Raw genomic sequence first — 16,535 nt, 5'->3', positions numbered from 1 at the left:
ATGACATTGCATCTCTCAAGGAGGTGGTATACAAAAAACGTCAGATAAATATTTGGAGTAATTAAACTCCCCTTACTGATAAATAGAGTGTATTGTAATCCCTTTGAGAGTATCCTTCTCCCGCTTTAGCATAATAAAAAAGGCGGGAAAAATACGCAAGCACACAAGTCACATTAACAACGGAAAAAATAGCACAATCATATAGGTAACCATTAAATGATGGAAAAGCAAACTTGTAATAAAACAAAAGAGGAGGAAAAAGAGTTGATTACAACAAAAGCCAACAAAAGCAGGAGATAAAAAAATATAAAGGAAGAAATAAGACATATATAAAGACAACTACTCGCTGTCTCTATTATTATCAATGAGACATTAAATTTTTGAATGCATACTTTGTTAGAGCTCCGACTTGCTTGGTCAATCTCCAAAGAGTTATGGCGCTCTCTTGAGAGTTAGAAAGGATGAAAAATAACATTGCTTTAGCATACGGGTCTTGAAAAAAAAAACTTGATCATTGTTTTACTTTGATGTCACATACTTTAATTCTTCATTAATAACTTGAATCTTTATCTCTTTTAAAGAATCTTTCCCAATTTTAATGAGATTCGAGATTGTGGTTTTTTCTTCAAAGTCAGCACCAACATCTTTCATGATTTGTGGTTTTTTCTTCAAAGTCAGCACCAGCATCTTTCATGATTTGTGGTTTATAAATGGTTTACAAAATGATTTAATTACAAATAATTTGAAATTAAAATATTTTTAAAGCATTTTTAAATAATTTAGAGATGTCAATTAAACCATAAAATAGTCAAAAGAATCGAAATAAAGGTTATAAAAAAAAATACAAATAGTCAATGAGTAGCTCTGGCAAGTGGTGCGGAAAGTTGTTGAGGTTTGGATACTGCTTTTGAGCATCAGAAACCTCTGGTTTGGACTCTCCACTCTCTCCCTTTCCCATCCCTTACCTCAAGTCTGGATATCCGTTATCCCCACCCATCTCCGAACCGAATCCCGAACCACCGAAATTTTTAACACCAAAAAAATGAGCGCTAGGGTTCCGGTTCAGCAACACTACAATCTCAACTCCCCTACTTCCTTCATCGACAGCCCTCTCCACGTCCTCAACGCCGTCGACGCTCGAACCGCCGGCTCCGCCATCGACGACATCTCCGCCTCCAACGACCACGACGCCTCCGTCGTAAGTGGACCCCACCGCATTCCTTTATTAATTATATTTACTAATCTAATTTGTTTTTTCGGTGAGTGAATTTTTTTTCCAATGTTACTTCTAGGATTGCATGAACGAATCACATAGAAACTGTTTACCACTACACAGTGTTGAAGTCGATGAAGATCGGTCCAGTCTCGAAACAAGCGAATCTTCTAGAGGACTTTATGATATCAATGTCATAACCGTTGACGGTAATATAATTCCTGTAATATAGTTCTGACTGTTCAATCGATGTTGTAAATTGAATTATGGTTAATTGAATTTTGTTGTTGAATTTGAAAAGTAGATGTTTCGCCTATTGAATCTGCTAGGGCAAGGTTTATTCAAATTGTGATGGATCATTTTATCGAAGATCGCGTGATTGAAATGGTTGATTCTGAAGTTGATTATGGTGGTGATCAAGATAAAATGAACAAGAGAAGGAGTAGAGAGATTCGATATGAAGGAGATCCGAATTTTGCTCTGCCTTTGATGTATGCAGCAAATATGTATGAGACTTTAGTTAATGAAGTTAATATTAGACTTGCTTCCTTGCGTGGTATTCGCGATAAGTCCATTGGTGTTGCTCTTGAAGCTGCTGGTGGTTTGTATAGAAGACTCGCCAAGAAGTTTCCTAAAAAAGGTTTTTAACATATTATTTCTATATTCATGTAGATTAGATTTCACTTGCTTCTTTTGCTTTTAGCTATGAGAGAGGAATTTTTCTATTGTGTATTTAATGTTTCATTGTTTTTGGTCATATGATGTATTGGTTGTAACATTTAATGTCTTTTGTGTTGTTCCTCGACAGGACCGTGTATATATAAGAGAAGAGAATTAGCAACTTCAATGGAAACGAGGACTAGGTTTCCGGAACTAGTTATACAAGAAGAGAAGCGTATTCGTTTTGTGGTAGTTAATGGATTAAAAATTGTTGAAAATCCGAATTCAGTGCCTATTGATGATGCTGAGTGGTGAGTCAAGTGTTCGAGTGTTTTTTTTTTTCCTTTACTTAAATATTCTTTAAATTGTGGTGGCCTTTTTTAATTTGGCAAGGTTTATCTTTTTGTTTATTAATATGTTTTATGATAGGCCTCTTAAATATGTGTATAAAAGGAAGGGTAGAAAGGTAGAGTAAAAATAGGAAGTGGACGTGCAAGAGGGACAATTAGCAAGAAATGGGAAGAAGAATGATAAATTAAGAGGGAGTGGCTAACTGTATAGGTGGCAATTTGGAAGTGATGGGATTTGAAAAAATCAGTAAGGAGATAGAGGGGAATATGCATCTTACGAAATTGAGTCATGAGGAAAGAAGGATGGTTTTGGAGTGGAAATTCGGAATGAGGAGGTAGAGCCATTCTCCACTCGGTAGGAGATATTCCCACAATGAGGTTATCCTTTAGCTAGCCTTTAGATTTCCATTGTTGCATGGGGAATTCTCTCCATCCATTTTATTCTCTCTTACGCAAATAATACTTTCCCATAAAGATCTACTTCTGCGGCTTCCATAATTCCTAGTTTTCATTCTAGTCTATTCAGTTTCCAAGATGCAATGTCTGAAATTGAATTTGTCGTAGAGATTTGTTTAGGGGCTTTTATGAATGGGCTAAAGGATTTGTTTAGGGCTGAAGTCCGATTGCATGGTACGAGTGATTTGGGCCATACAATGAAGTTGGCAAAGAAGGTAAAGGAGAAAAATAGTGTTGGACCAGAAAGAGATGAGCCAACCCGAAAAATTGGGTCGTGGGTCAAGTGATAATAGGCCCGCTCTAAGAAGTGGTTGGACCGGTCGTGTTAGATCCATAAGTGGAGGACCAAGATGAACGGGGAATGGAGCAAGGATCCAACTGTGTCAGTGGGTCACTGACCCGAATCGCAAGAGAGTTTTATTTGGGTTCAACGTATGAAAGCAGTCGTGGCAAATTGCCGTAATTCTCCGTTTTGGCGGTTGTCGGAGACTGAACGGAGGGCTGTGCTTCCACTGCAACAAGGCTTTTTCGTCGACGACATTGAAGATGGAGTGGAGTTGTGGAACTCAAGACAGCAGGCGTTGCAACTACAAATGGGGAGTGTGGCTTATATAAACCTTAAGAAAATCGTTGATGTTGTGGGGGAGATATTGGGGAGGAAGGTAATGGTATTAGTAGATTCAGGCGCATCTCCCAATTTCGTTTCTTAGAAAGTGTGGTAGAGTTTGTGTTACCAAATTAAAAGGTATTTGTGACCTTTTACCTGTATTATTTAATAGAAGTGAATGTGGTATGAATGGTTGGAATGTTTTGGAAAAATTGAACTAGATTTAAGAGATCATGTGTTGTGGGTAATGGTAGAAGGGAAAAAGATGAATAATAGGGGAGATAAACAAGGATATTCATTTCAGGGTCTTGAGTCATCCATATACAGCAAAGACAGTAGCAAAAGTCTTCGTTGATGAAGTGGTGAAGTTACATGGTTTTCCTGCTCCCATCATCTCAAACTGAGATGATGGGACAAAACTGAAATTTAGCTTAGCTGTAACTAATAGGACGTTGGAGGCATAACTAATGTAGTTTACAAATGGACAGTCGAAACAATGTAGTAGCAAAAGTCTTTGTTAATGAAGTGGTGAAGTTACATGGTTTGTCCCAAACTGAGATGATGGGACAAAACTGAAATTTAGCTTGGCTATAACTAATAGGACGTTGGAGGCATAATTAATGTAGTTCACAAATGGACACTCAAAACAATGGGTTAAATAGTTAGCATTGGCTAAACTTTGGTTCAATTCTTCGTACAATACTACAATGTTTCAATTGGCACTAGTCTATTTAAGGCAGTGTATGGAAGGGAGGCATTTTCAGTGATGAACTCCTATGGGAAAGAGATGTGCTGGGAGAATTGAAGGAGCAGCTGAGCCAGGTGCATAATAACATGAAGCAGTGGATTGATAAGAAGGGGAAGGTATGACCTACGAGATTGGTGATAAGGTGTATTTGAGGCACAACCTTAGGTTCAAGTCTCTAACCACATAACCCTATGAGAAGCTGACTTCAAGGTTTTATGGGCCATTTTAGGTCATAGAGAAGATTGGCAATGTAGCCTATAAGTTGGCATTACCACCCAACTCTAAAATACACCCCGTGTTCCATGTATCTCAACTGAAGAAAGCATCATGGACTAGTTTTGGTGTGCAGCTGTTACCGGTGTTTGAGTGAGGAATGGGGGTTGCAGGTCCAGCCCAAGGAAGTGTTGGGAGTGAGGAGACTAGTGAATGGGACTGAACAGGTACTGATTACGTGGGAAGGATTGCTTGAAGTTAAAAAACACGAAAGGATTCTAGTGCGGTCTCAACTTTTCCATGATTTTCTCATCGAGGACAGGCTAATGTGGGGGAGATTGTTGACAGGCCTCTTTAATGTGTGTAAAAAGAATGGTAGTACGGATAAGGAAAAAGAATGGGAGTGGATGTACAAGAGGGACAGATGGCAAGAGATGACGAGAAGAGTGATGAATTGAGAGGGAGAGTAAATACCTGTATAGGTAGCAACCTATGAAGCACGGACACGATACGAGTATCGGATACGATACGTATCTGATACGGCGATACGTCACTAATTGGAAAATACATGATACGATACGTTTAAGATTCGTATATAAAATTTATAATTAAATATTTAGTTAAATTGTAATTTAACAAAACCTAATTCATAACACAATTTTTAACATTACTAGATTGTTGAAAAGATATTGAATTAGTATCAGTGTCATCACTTTCTTCACCATCATAGGTAAATCTTCTTCTTCACTCTCATAGGTAAATAAGTAGAGCACCTTCCATATTTAGTAAGTCCATCAAAGTTTGGAGAAGAAGGGGACTTTGCAGAAAGGAAGAAAAAAAGAAACATTGCAAGGAGTAATAATTAACAAATGAAATTTTAAATGTGTATTGACAAGGAGTTATGGGAAATCAAACCAATATTTTGAAAAAGGATAACTATCTCAAAGAATTAATTAGGATATTAAAGAGAATGACTAGAAATGAAAGGTTATTAAAAAGAGAAATAAAAGGTCATTAAAAAGATTAAAAAGAAGAATGTGATGAAAAACTAAAGAGTCATGTATCCGTGGAGTATTAGGGGCGTATCACCGCCGTATCGGAATTTTTTTATTTAATTTTTTAAATAAATAAATTCAGATACTTCTTTGATATGTATCGGCGCCGTGTCGGAGCGCATCGGATACGATTCGGCTGAGTTTTTGAAGTATCCGTGCATCATTGGTAGCAATTTAGGAGTGGTGGAGTTTGAGAGAATCAGTACCAAGAGAGCGGAGAAGGTGCATGTAACGGAATTGGGTCCTGAGGAAAGGAGGTTGGTTTTGGAATGGAAATTGGGATTGAGGAGTGAGAACCAGTCTCTACTCTGTAGGGGATACTCCCACAGTGGGATTATTATCATTCAGTTAGCCTTTACATTTCCATTGTTGCAAGATGAATTCTCTCCATCCGCTGTGTTCCCTCTTATGCAAATATTAAATTCCCAGGAGCATCTACTTCTGTATTATCTCTACTCTATTCAACTATCCCTAAGTTTAGTCCTATTATTTTCCCTTTTGCTTAACATCTGATACTGCTGTTATACTAGTAATTAATCTGTTAATTCTTATTTCCTAAGCTATCTGTACCTATATGCTGAATTATTTGCAGTCCCGATAAGCCCTTTCTATATAAGTCCATCAAATGGATATTATTTCCCCCCTTTTTATTATTATTTGAATTTTGAGGATCTTCTTTGTTTCAGTTTTTTAGTGTTTGTAGAGATTGGAAATTGATAATGTTACTGTTTTCTCTTTGTTAACTTTTTGCTATATTAGAATGTATGATCTATGAAATAGGACTTATATTTTATCTGTAGTTTTGTGCTTTACCAGTATTTTATTATGTCAATTATAATTGAACTGGTAACAGTTCTCTCTGATGCTAAGATTGTCTGACCCTTTTTAACCAAGAATATTATATTCTCAATCTAACGATTGAGTAATAACAAAATCGGTTCTGATGAGAATGAGCATTTATTTGAAATTAGCAAGGACTACAGGCCTGGTCTCACTTGCTTTGTTTTTGGTTTTAGGTTTAAACGATTGACAGGTCGGAATGAAGTAGCAATCTCAGCTAACGATTACAAATATTACTCTCCAAGACACAAGTATAGGCGTGCATCAATTTCACTTTCAAATATCCAAGATATCTCTGTAAGCATGATGTGCCTCATTTTGGAGAATTAAGTGCTGCTTTTGTATGCATAATACATGAGCTACTGCAGTTTTGCATGCAATGTCTAAACTGTAACTTCTAAGTTTTTCCAGTATGGAAATGTTTTACTAGCATGCAGTTGTTGCAAATATTATGTGCTTTGGCCGCACAATATAATGATCAACATGTCATGAACTCATGATATATTATATTAAATGGGATAGTAATACTGTTTGAAGGATGCACAAGTGGTAATTGCTGTAGTTCCTTATTTCCAAAAAAATTGGCGTTGACTTTTGACTTGGTTTTACAGAGTTATTCTGGAGCAGAAAGTTCTACGACGTTGACTAGTACTCAAGGATTTCGCTCAGTAAGTAATATATAGTTATTACATATAATTGTCTTTATTAGTTTGTCATTCATGAGAGTGGGTGCTGTTTTGTCACTCCAGTACAACTTTTGGTTGTGAACAGCAGAAATGCAGATAAAGTCAATGATTCTGTTAAGTTGAAATTAGCTTAGATGTCCTTGGAGTTGTTGATGTCACTCCTTGATTATAAAATGACAATAAAGTTATAATTGAGCACTGGATCTTAACTTTTTGTTTTCTCAGATTTTATGGAAACTGAGTTTGTTCATCCTATTTTCATGTTGGTCCCTTGATTGTGCCACCTGTTGCTTGGGGGGGTGGGTCTTTGGACTTTTTTAAACTTTTACTTCTTAATTCTAACAATATTTTAATAATGTGGTACATTATTTCCCAGCCACAAAATCAGCATCAAACTCCAAACAAACATCACTTGCAATCACTACTACACCAACCTCAGTTTCAGCCTTTTCCCCAGAGCAATCAAATTATGCACCAAAGTCAGCATGCAGGGCCCTATTCTCATAACCATCAAAACGGTTCCCCTTCACACCTATCTGAAATTTCTCATTCTCACCAGCCATCAATATCTCAACACATGAGTAGCTTCCAATCACTCACAGGTGGCCATGTTGGAGGACGCATGCACATACTGGTGAGTTTAATGAATAGGATAATGTTTTCGTATTCAATTGGCAACTATGCCGTTATGCCATTTCTCTAATTGCATGCTGGGCTAATGCTCAACTTTTTCAACATTTAGACATAGCTCTGAAAGTAAATATTTGTTTTCTATTTCTCACATCTCTATAGGACTGCTTACTATTTCGAAGGGTCATTAGTTTGGCCTTAAGTTTAATTATTATAGCAGTCTGATATCGGCATTCGGCGCTGATTGAATATTTCTATAATGTTTGATATTTCATTGAACTTGTTTATCTTATGTTGAATTGTATGATGCTGCACAGCCACCAAGTCCTGCGAAGTTTTGCGATGAATGCGGGGCTCCATATTTGAGGGAAACATCCAAGTTTTGCTCAGAATGCGGTTCCAAGAGGTTAGGAACGTGACAGACTTGTACAGGCCTAAATAGTCCATCTTCATTTTGGGATTTGCCCTCATCATTCTGCTGACCACAGCTGATTCATTCTTTAACTATATGGCTAGTTTTACATGGTATTCTTACGTTTTTAGAAATGTGTTTAGGATAGAGTGCAATTTTGACTTGAAATATGTAGCCTGTGCAAATCATTGTAAATAAAATCAGTCGGGTTTGCATTTGTGCCAGCTTTGTGAATACAGAACTTCAAGAAGTTGAAAGCCTGAAAATATTTACATTTTGAGCATTTTGCTGCTTTTGTAACTGTACTTACTGACCATAGTTTTACGAATTAACCACATGGAACAGAGATGTGTGGTTAACTGGCGAGCCATTAAGTTATGAAGGGATTATACATTCAATTGGAAGAAGATGCTGTACAGACTAGTAACTAAAATTATGTCCAGATTTGGTTTGGCTTTAATTGTAATGAATGGAACTTTAACATCTCGTCAATAAAAACAAAAATTGAACATAGATTAACTGTTACTTATGTCCAATTTCAGTGGTGATCAATGCTCAATATGTGCTGCACATGCGAAATATTTGGTGGTTCAAATTTCTTTTCTTTCTAAAAGCTGTTTACTAATATTAGCCATTTGCTACTTTTTTTTTTCCTAAAGCAAAACTTTAGAATGCTATATTTTTAATACATTTCTCTTACGTTTAACATTTGCCTACATTTTAATATTATTAAGGGCATTTTTTAGAGTATTTAAGAAATGATTGAAAAAATTATTGAAGTAACTTAATCAAGTTACCATATCATATTAATTCATTTAAAGGTTAATTGTTATACACTGAATTTTACACTATCAGTCCATTATAACCATTAAAATACTTTAAAGGAAATTAAAGATAACTTCAGATTTTTTAAATAAAAATTAAAGTAAATTTTTTTAAATAAATCAAGTACTCTGATAAATTGAAGGTGTAAAATTTCTTTCAACGTTAACGTTAGTGTATTTCAATTAAAAATAGAAACAAAATTATATAAATTAGAGAAAATTACGAGGGTTAAAGTTAGCATTTTAAAAAATTGTAGGCTCCATATCATGAAGTGTCAGGTAAAATGGAGCATTGAGGTATGTTGTTGCTTTCTATTTTTCAATTCTCCAATCAATAATATTAGGAAATTGATTAATTAGCTCTTATATAAGCATATCACACGTAAATTCAAAATTTTTCTTTGTGAGTTGGGAGACGCATTTTTGGACACATTCAAATTACAATTAAAATGGATTTTTTCTTTACCCACCTCCCTACGGGGTCACCCCAAGCGAAAAACCCAAACTGCCCCTGCTTCGGAGATTCATCTCCGAAGTTATTATTTTTTTGAATTTTTTTTAACTTCGGAAATGCATCTCCGAAAACACCAAAAAAGTGGTGTTTTCGGAGATGCATCTCCGAAGTTAAAAAAATTTAAAAACGTGAATATTTTCGAAAGTTCATTTCCGAAAATATTCCTGCATATACAAATTTCCCTCCTTCACTATTTCATCATTTTTCTCCAAAACTTCTCAAAACCCTCTCCAAAGCCCAATCAATCTCCATCCATTTTTCGCCCTAAAATCAAGTTTCAAACCGTTGATCACGTTAAAGGGAGCATAGAAAGCTACAATTTCAGGTAAACATCACTCATTTCATCCCCTATTTCACTACATTGATTGATAAATTTTATGCTGAAACTGATATGGTTTGGAAGTTCATTTCCGAAATATATTACCTAATAAATTTCGGAAATGAACTTCCGAAATATGCCCTGGCAGTTAAAAAAAACAGTTTTGGCCAATTTTGCTAATTTATTCATTTGTTAGGTATGGTGCATCCGGACAACATTGTGCAAGACGATGGAGTATTAGTTCTGGAAATTGTCAACGTTAATAACGATCCGGTTATTGACGTTACTCCTATGATCAATGCGGTCGATGTTCGGCAACATTTTACAAATGATCAGAGCTTCGGTAGTCGCGAACAATTGATTGATTGGGTTCGGAAGGAAGCTAACAAACATGGATTTGGAATTGTTATTTTAAGGTCGGACAACGGAAATAGTAGGCGGAAAGCCTTCGTTGTTTTGAATTGCGAACGGGGTGGTAGTTATGTACAATCAAACCGGGTGCTAAAACACGAGGACACGGGATCGAGAAAGTGCGGGTGTCCGTTTAAGTTGCGTGCTACTCGGAGGGTTGATGATTTGTGGCGGTTAACCGTAATTTGTGGAATTCATAATCATGCCTTCGATGTCAAGTTACACGGACATCCAATGGCGTGTCGTTTGTCCCGAGAAGAGAGGAATGTGATATCGGACCTAACGATAGTCAAAGTGGCGCCTCGCAACATACTTGTCGATTTGAAGCGTAAGAAACCGGATAGCGTTTCAAATATCAAGCAAGTTTACAATGAACGGCACAATCTCAAAGTATTGAATATGGGCCCTCGGTCGGAAATGCAACAACTTTTGAAACTACTAGGCGATAACAAATATGTTTCAAGCTTCCGAACCTCCGAGGATAAAGTTACGGTGCGTGATATTTTTGGACTCATCCCGAAAGTATCAAATTATTCAACACATTTCCAACCGTTCTAGTCATGGATTCGACGTACAAGACAAACAAATATAGGCTTCCGCTTCTAGAGATAGTCGGTGTGACCTCGACGGACAAGACTTATTCGGTGGGGTTTGCTTTTTTGGAGTGTGAAAAAGAAGACAACTTTACGTGGGCCTTGGGAATTTGCAAGTCTTTGTTAGTTGATCAAGAGGTTATGCCAAACGTCATTGTCATCGATCGGGACAATGCTTTGATGAATGCGGTCGATACCGTCTTCCCGATATCTACCGCTTTACTTTGCCGGTATCACATAACTTGCAACGTGAGAAGCAAGTTGAAACCCGCGGTTGGAACAAAAGATAGGCCGGATGAAAATGGTAAAGTTGTCAAAGCCGGTGTTGTGGTTGATAGGATAATGGCGGCATGGAGGGAAATTTTGGATGCATACTCCGAAGAGGTGTATACCGAGAAATTGGTACACTTTAGGTCTTTGTGTGGTTCCATTAAGACTTTTTGTCATTACGTCGAATCCACCATTCTTGACAAAGTTAGAGAAAAAGTCGTGTGCGCTTGGACAAATCGGGTTAGACATCTTGGTTGCACCACGACTAACCGAGTTGAATCCGCACATGCGGTCTTCAAGAGGTGGTTGGGTGATAGCAAGGGAGATTTGTGTCGGGGATGGAACACCGTCAACCAAATGCTCCAAAATCAACACAATGAAATTCAAATATCGTTCGGTCGGAGCTAGACGGTTATGGAACACCGGTATAAGGGCCAAATTCTATTCTCCCAATTGATTTACAACATATCTCGAACGGGTTTGAATTTTTTGTTTCGTGAAGCTAAGCGGTCGGAGACCACAGGGACGGATAGTTCATTATGTGGGTGCACCATTAGAAAGACATACGGCCTTCCATGTGCTTGTATACTTGCAAAAAAGAAAAAGTTGAATTCACCCATACGCATGGATGAGGTAGCCGACCATTGGAAGAAACTTCGTTTTGATGATTTTGACCCGCCGAAAGAAAATGACTCCAAAATCACCATCTCCGACGAGTTGGAAGTGATAATGGAGAAGTTTGCTAAAGCGGACGACACAACAAAAATGCATATAAAAGAACAATTGCGAAAGATCGCATTTCCGGAGACCACCGATTTGAAACCGCCATCTCAACCGGTTAAGACGAAAGGTGCACCGAAAAAGTCCAAAATTACACAAGATGACACGTCAACAAAACGATCTCCTTCCTACTTTGAACATATTGTGCATCGTTCCCGGAAATTCATGAGACACCTAAGTCCAAGTGTAGTGGTAACAAAGGTGCCCGTATTTCGAAGCCACCTCGCACACCGCCTATAAAAAAATCACCCATTGTCTACATTGATGAGATGCCACTTTTTATGCACAAATATATCGATAACATCGTTGATGTTGGAGGCGACGGCAATTGTGGATATCGGGTCGTTGCGGGTTTGCTCGGTAAAGGGGAAAATAATCACACTTTAGTCCGACGGGAACTTCTTGCGGAGTTGACTTTGTATCGGGACATCTACGGCCGACTATATGAAAATCAAGAAAAGTTTGCGAAAATTCATGATTCACTTGTTCCATCACTTACCGGTATCGCTCCGGTTTCGAAGTGGATGTCATTCCCCGATATGGGTTATCTAATAGCAAGTGCATATGATATTGTATGCGTCGATTTGACGAGGTTTGGACTAAGTGAGACTTTCTTTCCACTTCATAGTCGACCGCCATTGGACTCGTCGGGCCGGATCATATGCATCGGGTATCTACGATCGCGGCACTTCGTCCAAGTGTTTTTGAAACCGGGGTGTCCTATACCGGCTACTTGTTGTCAATGGACCGCACATCGTTCAAATGAGGCAGAGACTTGGCCGGATCCTTTCGTTTCAAGAATGGCGGAGTTTGTAGAAATGATGAGCCAAGAGCGCGAGCAAAATAGAGAGCGGTCGAAGAACGTGCCTATTTTGGACTTAGGATCCACCGATTGGTTCGGTGAATTTTAGTTCGTTCCGGATTATTTTTGGTTTGTAATGACCATTTTTGTATGTATTGTTGTTTATCATGTAAAATCGGACCGATTCAATACATATATAATATAAGTATGTTTTATGTCATCTTTGTCTAATTTATGTTTAATGTACCTTCCATTTGTTCAATTTACACAACACACTAAGCAATCAACAAAATGCAAAATTTATGTCTGTTTCTGCATAATTCGGAAATGAACTTCCGAAATATACATCTCTGCCTCCTATTTTCGGAAGTTCATTTCCGAAAGGTCCCCTGAGGCAGGATAACGTTTGTTGGGCCATCAATGCTCCAATAAGTCTATAAATACTACACACTCTTCTTCATCCTCTTCACACCACAAAACACAAATGACACAAACCTACCCCCACCTAGCATTCGTCTACTTTGAAACCGGCTACCCGATGCCGTTCCAATTTCGCTTCTCGCGCGACACGCCGTTTGCGGAGTTGATACCGTCGCTTAACACGCTTTTGCACTATCCCGAGAATCGAAAGGTTGTCAAGCTCGAGTACCGCTCGCCATCGCTTAACGACGAGGGAGGCATTAAGTTCACACCTTTTGAGATCAAGAACGACGAAGATTTAGCGGTTTTGTGGACAACGTTCGACCGATTTTCTTCGAAAGGCCCGATCGAGTTGGACGCGAAACTTCAAAGATCGGCGGACGACGTTATCAAAATGTTGACTCATCCCCACCTACCCGTGTTCAACAATATGTAACTTTAATTTTCAGTAATATTATCGTTGTAATCTTCACCCGATTAAATAAAGCGAATCGTTGTTGTTTTTCATTTTTCTTCTGTCCAGACATAAATTCGGAGGTTCATTTCCGAATTCCCTCAAGGGGGGTGCGTTCGGAGATGAACTTCCGAAAACACCACATTTTCTGAAAAGTAACTTTATTTCGGAGATGCATCTCCGAAATCAATATTTTATATTAAAAAAAACACGTTTTCGGAGATACATTTCCGAAAACACCTTTTTTTTACAAAAAAAGTACCGTTTCGGAAATGAACTTCCGAAACAAGGGGTAGTGTGGTAAATTCACCAGGGGTGGGCAAGAAGGTTAGGAGGTGGGTGAAGAAATTTTCTTAAAATGTATTATTTTTTAAGATCCATCACAATTTAGAGCAAAATGTGGTTCGGAGATGTATCTTTGAATCATATTTGACTGTATTCGGAGATGCATCTTCGAAATCTCCCTTAAAAGTTTCTGAAGGCATGGTAAATACAAAGAGAAACTATTTCGAAGATGCATCTCCGTAATCCTCCATGATTCGCATCAGAACAACCCCATTATCTAAATATTCGATTTTTGTAAGACCAAAATTCATACATTAGCTTATATTAACTTAAACTAACGAAAAATCAAAGAAAAATTAAAGTTAAAGAAGTGTAAAAATTCATATATTAATAAAAAAATCAAGATAATTCTTACCTAACATTTGTCCGAAAATACATCTGAAAATACCAAAAAAAAAACATCCTAATATAAACTACTAGGTATGTCTAACCGCCTGTCTCCTCCGTCGTCTGTACTGTACAACATTCTGTAACTCGGCAACCATGGTCTGCATGAGGGCGAACTGGGAAGAACCATCCTCAAAGAGTTCTGCCTCTACGGCTTCTTTACCCATTTCCGTAACACGCCGATATACCGCTGTCACACTCTCTGTCTGCTCAACCTGAACCTCAAGTACCTCCGGGTTAGCTGTCCTAGGTGGTTCTCCAAGGGTGTATGGCGTCATATAATAGGGTGTGACACCCTATAGAACCATGTCACGTAGTTCTTAGCATAAACCCATTGTACATGAGCGGGCTCCCAACGATACTCCTCTAGTACCAGATAACTCTAGAAATTATCCAGTATATCCTACAGTGGGTTGTGGCAACTGCAATATTTTTCTGTCGTGGTTAATCATATTCAAACAATCATGCTCCGGAAAAAAAAGAAAACATATTCAGTAAATATTTAGTTAGTTAACAACATATGTATTTATATTACAAAAGAAAAGAAATATACCTCTCCATTTCAGACATGCCTAGCAGCATGCTCTGCATAATTATAAAAGTAAGGAGGTGTCATGAGATTCCTCCTAGGCTTCAAAGTCAACAGAGGCATCAAGATCCTCAGATTTTGTTGCATCATATGCCTGAGATGTCTAAGAGAGTCGGCTATGAGAACCGGACAGCCGGTTATGCAAAAAAGATGGAGCATCAAACGAGTCATCAATAACTTGTGGTCTCATGATCATGGTTGTGGCCTTTTCACGTCGTACCGACGTGGTTTAGGACACACGCTCGATTCTATTCTGATCTTCGTTGTTGTCAGTCATCGCACTTGCATAACATGTCCACTACATGTCCCAATTTTTTTGAGCGAGCACAATCCAGAGTTGCATCTCGGAAAACAATTCAGAGCAGATCCGAAGAGGCATCTCCGGACAAACCTGTGATTTTGAGCTCTCAAACCAGATCCATTTTCTGTCCTAACAGTCCAAAAAAAAAAACTCATTGCATGTTTTTCTAACCTACCAAGTTTGTTTACGCTACTACCTAAAGTGTCTAAAATATCTAATGCATCCTAAAAAATTAACTTAAAACTCAAAACACAAAAAGAAAATAAAATGTGAAAACTTACCAAAATGGAATCGATTGATGAGAATGTGTTATTTCGATGTTATGAGATGATGGAAATGAGAACAAAGAGCTTCATTGATACTTCAATGCAATGCTTCAACGCAATGGTTGTGAGAGGGAAATATCAAGGTGTCTTTTTTTTAGAACATAGAGAATGAGGAAGAGGGAAGGGTTCTAGGGCGGCTTAATGAAGGAAAGCGTCCGGAGATGCATCTCCGAACTACCAACACGTTTTTAAATAAATGGTGTTTACGGAGATGCATCTTCGGGTGCACTTTTTCTCATACAGAAATGCATCTCCAAATTACATTTTAGCGTGAAAGGGTTGCCTACACCTCCGGACGCTAGGGACATTAAGGACTTTTCACAATGGTGTGGGAGCATTTATAAATATGAAAAGAGCATTTTTCTAATATCATGGCTCTGGTTCGACATAGTGAGGGAGTCTAGCCCTTCCAAAATTAAAATTGTATGATTTTAGACAAGGATACAAATACACTGTTTTTTTAGTTGAAAAATATAGTTAATTCAGTTGATAAGATAATTAATTCAATTCATAGTTTATTAAACAAAAGAATTTTAGAATTTTATTTTGGATCACTTTTCTCTTGGGTTGTATCTATAAAAATCTTGTATGGAATCAAAATATCTTCTACCTGAATTTCAGTTAGATCATTTTATTTTGGATCACTTTTCTCTTGGGTTGTATCTATAAAAATCTTGTATGGAATCAAAATATCTGCTACCTGAATTTCAGTTAGATCTTCCTAGTCATTATTACTATCACATCACCATCATGTGGACTAACGAAATAGTTAATAGTATCCCCACCATTACCAAACTGAGCTATCGTTATCATAACACTGCTGTTTGTTAGTATTATCATACATACTTACTCATATCATACTCTTGCCATTGTTATGGTTGTTGTCACCACCACCGCCACAATCAATTAAGTCTACTCTCTTATCTTGGTTCTTCCTATCTCTTTCATTACTTGCCACCACCACTCATTTCACCTACTATTCTCACCTCAATCATGATTTTCTTGTATTCTTCACAAACTACTGTGCTTTTCATTATCATTCTTTACTTTCTACTACTTTTTTCCTTTGGATTCATCCACCTCTCTCTCTTTAATTTCATGTGGTCCAATTTTTATTTGGATTTCATTGCCAAGCTCTGCACTGCACAATGGTTGTCATTGTCTAAAAAACTGGAGGTGGAGATTGAATATGGGAGGTTTTACGGGCTCAACTTATTTCAACTAACAAAAATATATTTAAAAGCTGTGCACTGTCATTTCTTTCCATGATGATTATATATATAGGATTTCAAATGTAAAATGAATACTAACAAGAAATGAATGCTAAGAA

General features: G+C 37.6%; 1 protein-coding gene across 1 annotated transcript; it reads left to right on the top strand.

Annotated features, from left to right (window-relative positions):
• Window positions 1-856: 856 nt before the first annotated feature.
• LOC131603007 (uncharacterized protein At2g02148) lies at window positions 857-8,381 on the top strand. Its single transcript, XM_058875241.1, has 8 exons — window positions 857-1,198; window positions 1,293-1,422; window positions 1,518-1,853; window positions 2,022-2,184; window positions 6,319-6,439; window positions 6,754-6,810; window positions 7,205-7,462; window positions 7,776-8,381. The coding sequence occupies exons 1-8, from the start codon at window positions 1,043-1,045 to the stop codon at window positions 7,875-7,877; spliced, it is 1,323 nt and encodes a 440-aa protein (XP_058731224.1). The 5' UTR covers window positions 857-1,042; the 3' UTR covers window positions 7,878-8,381.
• The last annotated feature ends 8,154 nt before the right edge of the window (window positions 8,382-16,535 follow it).

This window comes from Vicia villosa, linkage group LG5, assembly GCF_029867415.1.
Source record: "Vicia villosa cultivar HV-30 ecotype Madison, WI linkage group LG5, Vvil1.0, whole genome shotgun sequence".
NCBI classification, from domain to species: domain Eukaryota; kingdom Viridiplantae; phylum Streptophyta; class Magnoliopsida; order Fabales; family Fabaceae; genus Vicia; species Vicia villosa.
This window is presented reverse-complemented; position numbering and strand designations above follow the sequence as displayed.